At 38.3% G+C, this 14,417-nt stretch overlaps 1 protein-coding gene across 1 annotated transcript in view; it reads right to left on the reverse strand.

Annotated features, from left to right (window-relative positions):
• SPEF2 (sperm flagellar 2) overlaps window positions 1-14,132 on the reverse strand; it is a 195,311-nt gene extending 181,179 nt beyond the window's left edge. The window contains exons 1-2 of the mRNA XM_052659101.1: window positions 14,069-14,132; window positions 7,516-7,618 (exon numbers count right to left, since the gene is read on the reverse strand). Of these exons, the coding sequence (XP_052515061.1) occupies window positions 7,516-7,618; window positions 14,069-14,132 (167 nt within the window). The remainder of the gene's footprint in view (window positions 1-7,515; window positions 7,619-14,068) is intronic.
• Between the last annotated feature and the right edge of the window lie 285 nt (window positions 14,133-14,417).

A 14,417-nucleotide genomic window follows, 5' to 3' on the forward strand; every position in this document is an offset into this window, starting at 1 on the left:
ATAAGTAGTGATAAACTAATGCAACTGTTGTAATAAAGATCTCAAATGACTAAGGGCCATCAATAAGCCTATGAATACAGCAGTAGAATAAAAGCAAAAAGATGTTAGATGCATTTTCAACTTTTGTGCCTCTCTTATGTTCAAACTGGATGCAAATGTCAATTTTATCCACTGGCCCATTTTCTCTTTACTTTAACTTTCAAACATCAGTGACATTCTTTGATGGAAAACAAAATATACTGAATATACTTGAATATAAGTCAAAGTCCCATCTTCTCCCTGACAAAAGAGGATACCTTAGAACAGAGGGAGTTGGCAGAATTTCTAACATTATAGGGTTACTCACTCAATAACTTCATTTTAGACTATAAAACTATTTGGGGAAGATACAATGACCTCTGTTGAATTTTCAGAAGCTGAAAGAGATCACTTAGCACTTAAACTTTTTAAATTTTATTTTATTTTTAATTGGAGGATAATAACTTTACAATATTGTGATGGTATCTGCCATACATCAACAAGAAACAGCCATAGGTATACATATGTCCTTTCCCTCTAAAACCCCCCTCCCACCTCCCTCTGCATCCCAGCCCTCTAGGTTGTCACAAAGCATCGGCTTTGGGTTCCCTGTGTCACACAGCAAATTCTTACTGGCTATCTACTTCACATATGGTAATGTATATACTTCAGTGCTACTCTTTCAGATTATCCCACCTTCTCTCTCCCCCACTATGTCCAAAAGTCTGTTCTTTATGTCTGCATCTCTGTTGCTGCTCTGTAGATAGGTTCATCAGTATCTTTCTAGATTCTGTACATGCGCACATGTGTCTGTGTGTGTGTGTGTGTGTGTGTGTGTGTGTCTGTCTGTCTGTCTGTCTGTCTGTTAGTTGCTCAGTTATGTCCAACTCTTTGAGACCTCATGGACTGTAGGCCACCAGGCTTCTCTGTCCATGGAACTCTCCAGGCAAGAATACTGGAGTAGGTTTCCATTCCCTTCTCCAGGTCTAGATTCCATATATATGCATTAATATATGATATTTGCCTTTTTATTTCTGCCTTACTTCACTTTGTATCCCTGGTGAAGGAACTAGCAACCCACTCCAGTATTCTTGCTTAGAGAATACCACGGACAGAAGAGCCTGGAGGGCTACAGTCCAGGGGATCCCAAGAGTCGGACACAACTTAGCAACTAACCCACCATTTTGTATAACAGGCTCTAGGTTCATCCACCTCATTAGAATCGACTCAAATGCATTCTTTTCTATAGCTGAGTAATATTCCATTATGTATATATATATATATGTATCATAACTTATTTATCCATTCATCTGTCAACAGACATCTAGGTTGCTTGCATGTCCTAGCTATTGTAAATAGCACTTAGCACAAACTTTATATACTGTCATACTGTTTCTAGTATATTATTTCTCAAGAGATAGTTCTCAAGCAGTGATTCTAAACATTTTTTTTTCAATCACATATAATATCCTTTGGAAATATGATGAGAAATATGAAACATTTTCCCCAGAAAAGAAAACACACATCCATGCATATACACAAAATGTGTATGCAATTTGGGGGAATTTGTCAGTCTTCTAAAAATCTAGCCTAAAAGTGCCTACTAACTGCAAAGGAGGTGGGGTTGGGAAAATAAAGGAATGATTTATAAATATAAATAAAGAAGCCAGTGCCATAGGAAGGCCAAAGCAACAAGTGCATTGACAGAAGACACCGAATCCCTTTTCCAGTCATGTGGTGTAACTCAGTGTCCCATTTCCTCTATTTGGTCAAGTATATTTAGCATGGCATGCCACACTGGCCAAACTTTGAATAAAGTATTTTAAATCGATAAAAGATAAACAGATTTTGAAGGAATGAGAAGAGATAAGGAATGCTAAAAGGCAATCTCATCAACAACAAAAGTAAAACACTTTTTTAGGTCTTCTCATGTCATGTCCAGTGTTTCAATTTGTTTTCCCACAAATGACCTACAGTTTGAGATAACAAGCATTGGCTTAAAATGATTAGGGTACTATATAGACCATGTTTTGAAGAGTGCAATTGTGAAAGAGGATGGTCAGGTCAATGACTTGTGTTCACATTCCTTGGATGGGCACCTGACACCCACTTTTGATCTTTCATCACAGTTCATCTTTTCATGTCCTTCTTATCTTTGGAGTTTGTATGTTTTCTCCACTACATTTATTTGCAAAGATATAGCCCAAGGGACACCTTTTCAAGGTTTTGCCTGTGACATAAGCTTAGGCTTCAGATATCAGAGGCACCATAATTTGGGAAGGAAAATCCAAAAGCAAACACCATTCATTTCCAAATTTTATCAAAATTTAGCCGTGTGCCCAATGAAAGTAAAGCACACTACCCTTCCTCTTACTTGTTTTACAAAACCTCCAGAATGCAGTGTAGCCTGCTAATACTACAGGGTTCAGTGACACAGTAGACTTCAAAATGGCTTTTATGGTCTGGCCGAAGCGTCCAGGTGTAATAGCACTTCTTTCTGGAAGTTTTTAATAATATATATTCTAAATATCCAACCAAAATTTTGGGAATATAACTGGTATGCAAATGGACGGAAGTCCACTCTTGTTATAATGTATGCTCAATCAGTATACCATGATAATCAACAGTTTGTTTTTAAACCTAGAGAAACCACTGGGACATTTTTGCTCTGGAGACAGAGCATATGATGTAAATGATGACCCTTGAGGGGATAAGGTATGTGTTCTGGGAAATGCCTTCTCCCTCTCTAGCTGCAGTCCTTATCTGCTAAGGGATTACCTGTCTCTTCTCCTCCTTGACACCTTGTGAGGGAATACAACTCAAAAGGTCATTAGGATAGGGATATCCATGCTCCTTTACTTTTTATTTTTTTAACTAATCTGCTCATTTCTCACCCTCTGAGTTGGACTACAGATATCCTAAAACAGAATTCTTTCAGAGTTAGATGAGTTGTTCTTAGGATGAAGTAATTCCCAAAGCAAGTTAACTTCAAGTTATGTGCAATGCAGATTTAGTTTACTGTTTACATTTTAAACTAAAGAAACCAAAAGTATTACACAAAAATCCCCAAATCATGAGCTCTGGCACTAGACAGCTGTTTAAAAACTAGGCTTTACAAAGAAGGGTCCTTTTCCCCACTGAATACGCTAATACAAAGCTCAGATGTATGGATTTACTGATTCTTGTCTTCTTTAGAATATCATGTGCCCTAGAAAAACAGTGGGTTGTCCTAGGAGCTAAAGCTAGATAGTACTTGGTTGTTAAGACAAATAGATCCATCTCCCCATGTTAAGAAATATGATCCTTTGCAGTGAGTGAAGGGCAGGGCTGCAACACAGGATGATACTCAGGGCACATACCTATGAAGAGGCAAGAGAGGTGTGAAATCTACCCTGGGCTCAGCTTGCTAAGTCTAGGACCTTGGCATGAGGCAGCTTCATCCAAAATGGGGCTTTCTGTTTTTTACACACAGGCTTTCCTATTTACTAAGACCTTTTTGCACAAGGGCTTTCCTATTCACTAAGATTGTGTCTTTATGATTACCTCCATTCATATGGGTCCCTATTTCTATTTCATGCAAAGGCCTTCCATGGTCTTGCTAACAAGAGCCAACTCAGTACACATGAAATACTGCACGAATGATCTGATTAGTATGGTTCTTTTAAGTTTTCCATACCTAATTCAGAACCAGATACACTTTCTGAAGTCAGTCATTTTTATTCAAATAGAGAAACATGATGGTGTGCCTGCAGTGGGTCAGGGACAATGCCTGGAGCACAAAGAATAAACATACTCTGCAACTTTGAGCATCTTTGCCAAGTAGTTAAGACACAAACATTCATATATTCACTTATCATATATGGTTTGAGCTCCTTCAGGTGGTAGTAACTCTGATATGAACTGACATATAAATAAAAAATATAACTTAAAGTAATAAAAAAGGCATGTCTGAAGTGTTGTTGAGACAAACAGAAAAAAACAAAAAACAAAGAGGAAAAGGAAATTAAATCTGCTGGGGAGAAAACAAAGAGTTTAGAACAGGGTGGATTTTTAGCTGGATCTTTAGGATGAGTAAGTTTCTCAAGGTCAAAGTGAACAGAGAATGATATACAGATGTTCAAGGCATAACAAAAGCACATGACATATTTGTGGACCAAAGTAGCTTATGTCAGAGCTACAAACTGGTGGAAAATATGACTGGAAAGGGTGGATGAGGGTCACAAGGGAAGCATTTTGTAAGAGAAGACTTGAGAAACAGAAACTGGAATACCTAAAGCTTTTTAAGCTGATGGGGGAAACCACACCTAAAGATGTGGGTGTAGAGTTCTATCTGCCTGTGGAGAAGTTCAAACAAGGGGCTTAATGCAGGACTTATCAGAATATACAGCCATTCATTAATTCAAAAAACATTTACTGAAAGCTAAACATGCGCCAGGCCCATGATAGCCCTGGGGACGCAGAGAAAAATAATTCGTACTACAACTACAAAATCCCCTGAAGGTACAATGTGCAACTGAAAGAGATACAAACAAAGAAACTGACAACAAAGTGACCAATATTATACCAAGTAACTGTACAAGAAAAGTTTATAACTTTCATGAAGGGACAATAAGCAATGGCACCAAAAATGGATTGGAAACCTGGTTACACGGAGATCATCACAAATCAACCTGTGCATATGAGAACTTGTGAGAAAGCAAAAAAGAGAAAAGAAAGGAATGTATACTGACTTACCTACCCTGGAAATCTTACACCTTAGAGGCTGATCCTGGCTTCTACTGGAAGGGAGGAGATTTAGGTAGAAGCAGAGTGGGCACAAGGCTAGAAGATCAAGCAGAGGAGGCAGCTTGGGCTAAGCAGTGAAGGACAGTGTATACCTTGTTCTTGAGGAGGAGATGTGAGACATAAGAGTAGGATATGCACTAGAATGTTACCTAGTACCCTAGAAGCTTAAGAAATTGTCAGGGATTAGCAAAAGAGGCTAACTTGGTATAAAAATATATTTACAATCCATGGCTTCTCTTGAATTACACTATTATTACCTGCACAACTAGCATAATCTGGCTTGTGAAAGAATGACTCACCTCTAGAATGGAGGTACTAGACTTCTTTCCCTTAAACTCTTGCAATGTAGGTAATGCTCAATGGAGGTCTACCATCCCAAGGAGCCAAAAACTAAGAAATACTCGAGTGAGAAATATCAGGTTAAAGCACTATGGATATGGAGCAGGATGTCATGAATGGCAGAGTAAGGACCTCCAAAAATCTATTCCTCCAAAAGACAATAATAAAACCGACAAAATTAACTTCTTCATAACTCTAGCAATTAGCCAAAGGCATGTAACAGTATAAAGAAAATTTATTCAAGAAAAAAACCTTAATCTCAGTAAGAACACAGAGCTTTTAGTCATTTTAACTTGCCCTATTCCCATTTCCTTCTTCCCAGCTCTTGAAAATCAGTAGCCTTGAAGTGAAAACCAGCAGCCTAACAGCCATCTGAGAAGGCAGACAGGTTTGAAACTCCTCAAGAAATCCTATCCTCAGAACACTGTCATTATTTAACATAATTTAGAGCTCAATCACTGCCTTAGGTAGCTGTGATCTTAAACAATTGCCACTGATTGCTTTCTACTAATACCCTGGAAATAAGGTTTTCCAAATGGCAACCCACTCCAGTATTCTTGCCTGGAGAATCACATGGACAGAGGAGCCTGGCAGGCTACAATACATGGGCTCACAAAGAGTCAGACATAACTTAGTGATTGAACCACCACCACCACCTAAGGCAGTAACACCACTGCTGCAAACAAGAGCTGCCCAAAAATTTAAAAGGAAGATATAAGAATGAAATATCCACTGGGAACTTTGAAAAGCTCTGAGACATTCCTGGGGATCAAGAGGACCATATGCATGTGTAGGAATGTTTGGATACCCAGGAAAGAAAGGAGGAGGTCCAAATCTCTCACTTTTGGCTGACCTTAAGCTCCTGTACAAGCAGGAAGTAAAGGCTAAGGCAGAGTTGTAAACTGTGAAAGCACTGAAGATATACCTCAACAAACTCAGCATCTCAGCCAAGGAAGATTTATCAGTTCAAGATATTTTAAAATATCTCCATTTATTTGCTGAGCTCTGTTCACTAAGCTAACCAAGAAGAGTCTTCAGGTGCTATACACAACAGGGAATACAGATTTTTGAAAATTAGTCCAAGAGAGTCATTAAACAAAAAGTAGTAGCAGAGCAACAACAACAAACCCTGGGAAGGTGGAATAATCTGTGTTACCTCACTGCACTATTTTAGATGTCTGTTTTCAACAATTATGAGACATATAGAGAAATAGGAAACACTGTCCATACCTAGGGGGAAAAGGTCAGTAGAAACTCTCTGAGGAAGCCCAGATGTTTAATTTGTTAGACAAAGACCTTAAGCTGGCTATTATAAGTGTTAAAAACTAAAATAATTCACTTTTTAAAAATTATAAAAGAAAGTATGAGAACAACATCTCAACAAAAAATAGAATATCAATAAGGAAATAGAAATTATAAAAATGAGAACCAAGTGGAATTCTACAATTAAAAAGTATAATAACTGAGATGTAAAAAGTCACTGGAATAGCTCAACAGGACATTTGAGTTGGCAGAAGAAAGAAGCAGTAAACCTAAAGATCGATCAATTGAAACTATTCACAGGGGCAACAAAAAGGAAAAAGAATGAAGAAAAATGAACAGAATCCCAAAACACACAAACACATTCTAATCATGAGAGAAAATTTCAGACTAATCCCAACTGAGGAACAATATCAAAATACTTGACCAGTTTTTAATTTTTCAAAACTGTAAAGATTATCAAAAACAAGGAAAGTCTGAGGAAATGATATCCTGATAAGATATTAGAACCAAAAAGACATTAGATAAGAATTATAACAAATCTTTGGTACAAAATGTACCATACCTATATAAGATGACAACAGTAGGGAAAACTGGGTGTGAACAACATGGGAACTCTCTGTACTATCTTTGCAACTTTTCTGTAAACCTAAAATTGTTCTAAAATAAAAAGTTTAGTTTTTAAAAATCAACAAAGCTCCCAAGACCTGTGTGATACTGTCAAGTATACCAACATACACATAATAGGAGTCCCAAAAAGAGAAGAGAGATGAAAAGAAATGGGGAGAAAGAACTTTTGGAGAAATGAGGAGCAAACGTTTCACAAATCTGATTAAACACAGGAGTGCAGGATTATGGAAGACATTAAAATGGGGCCCATCTAGAGATGAGGTCTTGTAACAACCTGTAACTTTTTCTCCTTTGTAGTCCTGGGAGAATGATGTATGTATATGTGAGGAAGGGGCAATTTTCATACCGATGGTGTGCTTGCCTGGTTTAGGTCTGGAAGGAATCTTGTGATAAATGATTCCTTAATGTTAACTTTGGAGGCTAAATCCATCCAAATGCCAAAGGAATTGACCTTTTTTAAAAATAAAGAATAATCTCACTAACCTGCTTTCTGAAAAGTCTGCAAAATCATCCTGAAGTGCAAACTTGTGCAAAACTTCTCCAATTAGATAGCCACTGGAAAATGCCTTTGCAAATGACTTGGGACCTGATTTTTAAAACACAGAGATAAAAAAATAAATATAATGCTTTACACAGAGCTTATATATTTTCAGTATGTACATACAGAGTAAAATCCCATAATTTAACTTGAACTCAGAATGCCATCAAAATAGTTCTAAAAATATCTTTTAATAATCAGATGAAAATACTGAATTTTAACAGTAGGTATCTTATAAAGGTCCCTGAATAAATGTGGATCAGTACTTGATAACATATGATATTTTGAAAGAAAAGACAACTTCTGATCAAACCAAACAAAACACAACCAACAAAATAAATAACCTTCGATCTAAAAACAAATCTTCGGTATATTTTATAAAATTATACTTTAATACTTCCATTATCAATACAACCTGTGGATGATTTCATATTCTTGACCAAGTGAGGTACAATCCAACTTCTTTAAACCTCAAAACTTAATTTTAACCTTTATGCAATGGAAATTTTAGAAAAATCATCTGCACCTTCTTAAATAAAGCCTACTGAACATAATCAAGGTTTTCCTTGGGCTTCCCTGCTGCCTCAGTGGTAAAGAATGCACCAGCCGACGCAGGAGACATGGATTCGATCCCTGATCCAGGAAGCCGACATATCTCGGAGCAACTAAGCCCATGCACCACAACTACTGAGCTCGTGCTCCAGAGCCTGGGAGCTGCAACTACTGAGCCCATGGGCCTCAACTATTGAAGCCTGTGTGTCCTAGAGCCTGTATTATGCAATAAGAGAAGCCACTTCAATGAGATGCCTGCACACCACAACTAGAGTAGCCCAAGCTCACCACAACTACAGAAAAGCCTGTGGAGCAACGAAGATCCAGTACAGCCCAAATGGGGTCGCACAGAGTAGGACATGACTGACACGACTTAGCAGCAGCAGCAGCATATTATAAAAAAAGATTTACATTGGTGGTTCTGTGGTTTACTCCAATGTAGCTGGTGTCCTGTACAATGATGGAGATGGCCCAGAGGAAGACAGGTTTTGGAGCTAGAGATACCTATGCTGAAATCTTGTCTCTGCCTTATACTAGCTGTGCAACCTCTGACAAGCTGCTTAACCTTCCTGAATTTCTGTCCCATCCTATCTATATCTATCTTGGTGAGCTATTTTAAAGATTAGAGGCAATATATGAGAATTTCTTGGTACCATGCCTGCCACAAAGTATGCACATAATGATGAGTGCAGGAAAAAAAATTAAGTATAAAACAGAATTTGCTTTCTTTAAAAATGTCCTTAGTTTGGGGTAACTTATATTTTTCTTTTGAAGGGTATAGGGTTACTTGGTATTCAAGAATGATATTTGAAGTTGATACATAATACATTATCATAAGACAAAGTCATCAGCTCTCAAAGGATTTAAAAATCCTCCAAAAATCTTCAGTGTGTTTCTATCAGAGTCCTTTAGGCAACTGCAATATTAAATATCTATAAAATGTTATACATTATCACAGTATCACAAACTCATTCATACGGAATTATCCTCTTTTATCTATTTGACTATCAACAAGGTGGCTAACTGCAAAAGAAGTTAGAATGATTTCACGATTCGTCGAGCTGGTGCTTGGTGTGTGACTGCAGGGAGCTGAGGGGAGAGACCTTACTCAGAAGACTTTACATCATCATACGGCTCCTGCATATCTGACACTAGCTCACAATTTTGCCCAAAGCTTCCCTATTATCTGCTCTCAAAGTATTTTATAATTTAATACCCCAGTTCTTAGGTTAAATCAATATAAATTAGCTTAAATAGATGTCAACAGTTCTCATTGATTCTGTTTACTCAGGGTGAGCTCCTAAACTATCTAGCAGTAGAATCTATTGACTCTGCCTTCCAGCATCATGGGGCTTCCCTAGTAGCTCAGTTGATAAAGACTCTGCCTGTAATGCAGGAGACTTGGGTTCGATCCCTGGGTCAGGAAGATCCCCTGGAGAAGGGAATGGCAACCCACTCCAGTACTCTTGCCTGGAGAATTCCATGGACAGAGGACCTGGCTAGACCATGAGACTAATATTCCTTTCCTTTTCCAGCATCATACACCAGTAGTCTTTGCAGCAACTGAATTCCAAAGAGCTCCTTCTGCCCCTAAAGGCAGAGGTGTGCCTTGTCCTCCTGCTGAGTCACTGTTGCTTTCCCCTTTCCTCAGAACCCACCACTGCTGACCTCCAAAGCTGTTCCCTGCTTTTCGGTTTCCACCACTGTCCTTGCTGTGTTATCTGGGCTGCTCTGGCTGTGCCTTGCACCTCTTCTGTCTGTTGTTTTCTCTGTTCGGCTTCTTTCCCTTTTTTCTCTGTCTGCTGCTGCTGCTGCTGCTAAGTGGCTTCAGTCGTGTCCGACTCTGTGCGACCCCATAGACGGCAGCCCACCAGGCTCCCCCGTCCCTGGGATTCTCCAGGCAAGAACACTGGAGTGGGTTGCCATTTCCTTCTCCAATGCATGAAAGTGAAAAGTGAAAGTGAAGTCGCTCAGTCATGTCCGACTCGTAGTGACCCCATGGACTGCAGCCCACCAGTATTCTTAGTTTTCTGAAGTGCCATTGGACATATAGTCATTGTCAGACTATAGAATCCTATTAAAAATCTAAAGACTACTACCTTGCATTCAGGAGCTGCTGCTATATCTGGTGATCTCGTTCTCCCACTCTCTCTGGATTTCGCATTTTTGCCTGTTGCTCCTGTTGACAAAAGACCTGAAATCTAACCTGTGAGTAACTGGGGAATAACTGTATCCTAATCCATCACAGTCATCAGGCAAATGGTCTGTAGCAAACTCGTAGCTACAAAAAGGTCAGGAGAAAAATAAAATCATAATCTACTTCCTTTGAAATGGCAGGACTTCTTAACAAGGCTATTCTGATATAGATAAAATAGAGGCATTTTGGCTATAAAGGTCAAAGAAGAATAGCAAACACATTATTTCATTGTCAAGTAGGTTACTATAAATAAGTTTGAAAATGTGTTTGGAGCTCTGTGTGCATTAGACACTTTCAGTTTTTCTTTTTTCTTTTTTTCCTGTGCTACAGGAACACAGAAGAAAACAATCAGAGAAAAGCTATAGGAAGCAGCAAAAACAACAGAGGGAAAACACATAGAAAAAAATGGAGAGAAAAAGGGATTCGTGCAAGAAATTAGATGAAGAAAAAGCAGATAATCCAGGAATATGTAGATTAAAAGGTATGAGAAGGAAGATAAGAAGCCAGAGAGAGAAAGAGAAATGGAGAGAGGTGAGGGGAGAAAAACAGTAAGGAAAAAAGAAAACACAAGGGAAAGATTTTTTTCTTTTTGGTTTATCAAATTTTCCTTCCCAGTAAATGTTCCGGAATACCACAACTAATGATGGTGATCTCTACAAGTTAATTTGCACTCATGACTGGAATTACCTAAGGGAAAGAAAAGGTAGATTGACTCCAGGATAAGGAACAATGAAGAATGTGGGAAAGAAATGAACCATAGGAGCTCAGTAACAATCTTCTCCCTGAGCTCTGAAATGATCTACAACTGGAAAAACGTTGTTCAGTAACAACTCAGCCACACCTCCAGTCTTCCAAGCCACAGGTCTGATCCCATTCACTAAAGCTTTCAGTTGCAGAAATCTTTGATGTGAGCTTTTGTGAATTTTCTGGGATGGAGGGCAAAGAGTCTATGTGCTTTTCACCTGAGCCAGCTGGAGAAAAGACAAAAGAAGATAAGCCTTCTACATTCCAGATGGTAATGCAGTCAGCACAGGCTCTGGAGAGAGAAATATTCTCTGGTTTGACTCTTGCACCATTTATAAGACCCTGGACTTTGGATGGTTACACAGCCTCAGTTTCTTCTCTTTAAAAGAGGGAGAGTGATGGGTTCTACCTCCTGACAGTTGGTTTAATTAAATGAGATAATGTAAAGTGCTTAGCATAATTCCTGGCCTATAATAAGTGCTCAGTGATCACTTTTATTATTACTGAAAGTGTTAGCTGCTCAGTCACGTCCAATTCTTTGCGACCCAATGGACTGTAGCCTGCTCAGCTCCTCTGTTCATGGGATTCTCCAGGCAAGAATACTGGAGTGGGTAGCCATTCCCTTCTCTAAAGGATCAAACCTGGGTCTGTAGTGGAGGCAGATTCTTTACCATCTGAGCCACCAGGTACTGCTTCCTAATTTAAGATAACATGTTATATCAATTACACAATTCATAAGCTCAGTAATAGATCCTCAATGACAATAGTACAGGGCTTCCCACGTGGTGTTAGTGGTAAAGAACCTGCCTGCCAATAAAGGAGATGCCAGAGCCAAAGCTTCAAAGCCTGGGTCAGAAAGATCCCCTGAAGGAGGGCATGGCAACCCAATCCAGTATTCTTGCCTGGAGAATCGCATGGACAGAGGAGACTGGTGGCCTACGGTCCATAGGATAACAAAGAGTTGGACATGACTGAAGTGACTTAGCACGCATGCATGCACTCACACATGCAATGACTATAGTACAAAGATCCTTATTTAAAGATAACTTAAAATTTAGATAGCAAATATTTGACCCTGTCCTTAAAGTCAGATACAGACCTACTCTTGGGTCCAGATAAGCGATAACACTCTCCCCAGTCTGGAGAAGCACATATAATCAAATGTAGTTGATTTTTACAGCAAACCATTTGAGGAAAAGAAATAATGACTGAACATAGCCTCACAGCATTTGTGGTCAACTTTTGCTACCAAATAACTAAAGAGATCTGGGGATGTGGGGATTGTAGATGAGGGCCTATAGACCTACACATTCTATGCAAGTGACCTTTGTTCCTCTTTTACTAGAAGAGCAAAGACCTAGCTCAGGTTATCAACAACATTTAAAAAACCAGACAAATTTACTTTCATTTGAGAGATAGAAAAGCTGCTGGTGGTGGCCGGGCACTGGCCTGACCCCATTAAGTGCTGGTGTTCCTAGAAGCTGGTCCAGCTCTCACGGTTAGACTTTGGCCTTCTCCTGCTGGCCATAATCAATTTCACAGCACACCAAGATCAGAAAAGGTTACCCAGTGACCCTGATGGACTAAGACAAAAACAAAACCCCCCTATAAACATGTCTGAACTCGGAGTGAAATAGTATTGCCCAAAACACAAAAAATGACCAAATGTCACCCCCCTATTCTGACCGATGTGAGTGGTTGCTACTGTTTTTCCCTCCTTGCTTTGTTATCCCCACTTCCATTACCAGAATAGGTTATTCTGGTGTCCTTTTCTGCAAGAAGCATTGGTACTGTGGCTTATAAAATCATCAGAATGTACTGTCTGTTAGCATGTCACAATTCCTAAGAAGTTGCTTAAAGTAATAAAGCAGAGTTTCTGAAATCACAAAAGTGAGGATCAAAGTACCTAGGATGACCTTCCTGAGATGAACAAATCCATCAAGTTCGGCTAAAAACAATACTTTACCTTACTTTTGCCTCACTCATGCATCCTCATATAATAAAATATTTACTAGGTGCCTATTATGTGGCAGGCATCATAATAGGTATTCTTCTAAAGTGAGAGACACAAAAGTTGTTGAAATAATATTATCTAGACCTAGATAGATGATAGGCACTGTGGTAGATATTTTCCACTTGCAATATCATTTGATACCTCCCAAATATACAGTAATTATTATTATTATCTCTCAGGGTATAAAATTGTGACTAAAGATTACTGTTTCTAGTTCAGATATTAGAAAATCAGGACTTTAGAGATAACTAAATTTTTCAACTCCGTTTTCTATTTATTGATTCTTTGTTACTTGTGATAACGATGTCTGAGACTATTGAAACAAAAATACCTATAATAAGGTATCTACAATTTTCAATATGACCCCACCCAGAATCCAAAAGAATATGGACTGCTTGTATATCAATTTTTACAAAGAATCTGATGTATACAGTACATGGAATTTGAATGCTCTACATTTGTAGAGAATGTTTAATTATGACATTCTGATGCCAACTTCCTCTTACAGTGAATTTATAAGCATTTTGTAAAACAGAGGCAATGGTTAGGCTTGAAAATAACTGAGAGTCTGTAAAGACTTTTACAGCAAATCTCTTAGTAACATTATTCTGTATTGCTTATTTTTTACTACAAAAATAATTGCTTGAATTATTTTCTATTGAACAACTTTTAGTATTTTAAGACATTTCATTAACATACATCTAAGCATTATTTTCCAGGACAAATGGTCTAGTTAAACTTAACTCACTGGAGATCCTTAGCTTTAGTAACATAGAGCTGAATCTTCATATGTTGAGACTAATCAAACCTCTGGTGACTCCCAGAAACCTCATTAAGTAGAAGGAGACTGTTCTTAACTGAGGATCATTGGAATTCATTTTCTTTACTGCTGATATTCAGGGTAGTCCAGGCAACACAAAATTCAATATGAGATGCTTTATCCAAATTGATTTCTACTTTTCAAAATAATCCAGAAATCAATCAGCTTTACCTGCCTCTCTAATGACTAAACCATTATTGAGTCTCACTGAGGCAGCAATGCGTTCACTTGGCATTCTCATTCTGTTTGCTTTGTCTCAGGAAGCAACATATGGACTGAACTACTTCTAAACAAATACTAATAACTCCACCATTTCCATTTAACCATTTAACCATCTGGTTGAATTTCTGTACTTCTTGCGACTTCAACTGAACAATAATCCTCCTTAGAAGGAGCTCAAATGAATATCTTTGGGAGGGTTAATTTTTAAATAGTAAATTCCCTAAGCATAAAATCAAATGTATAATAAATCCTAAGAGCACTCGTCAAAGATCTAGCTCCAAATTCTAGTTCTAGGACT

Source organism: Budorcas taxicolor, chromosome 20 (genome assembly GCF_023091745.1).
Source record: "Budorcas taxicolor isolate Tak-1 chromosome 20, Takin1.1, whole genome shotgun sequence".
Lineage (NCBI taxonomy): Eukaryota > Metazoa > Chordata > Mammalia > Artiodactyla > Bovidae > Budorcas > Budorcas taxicolor.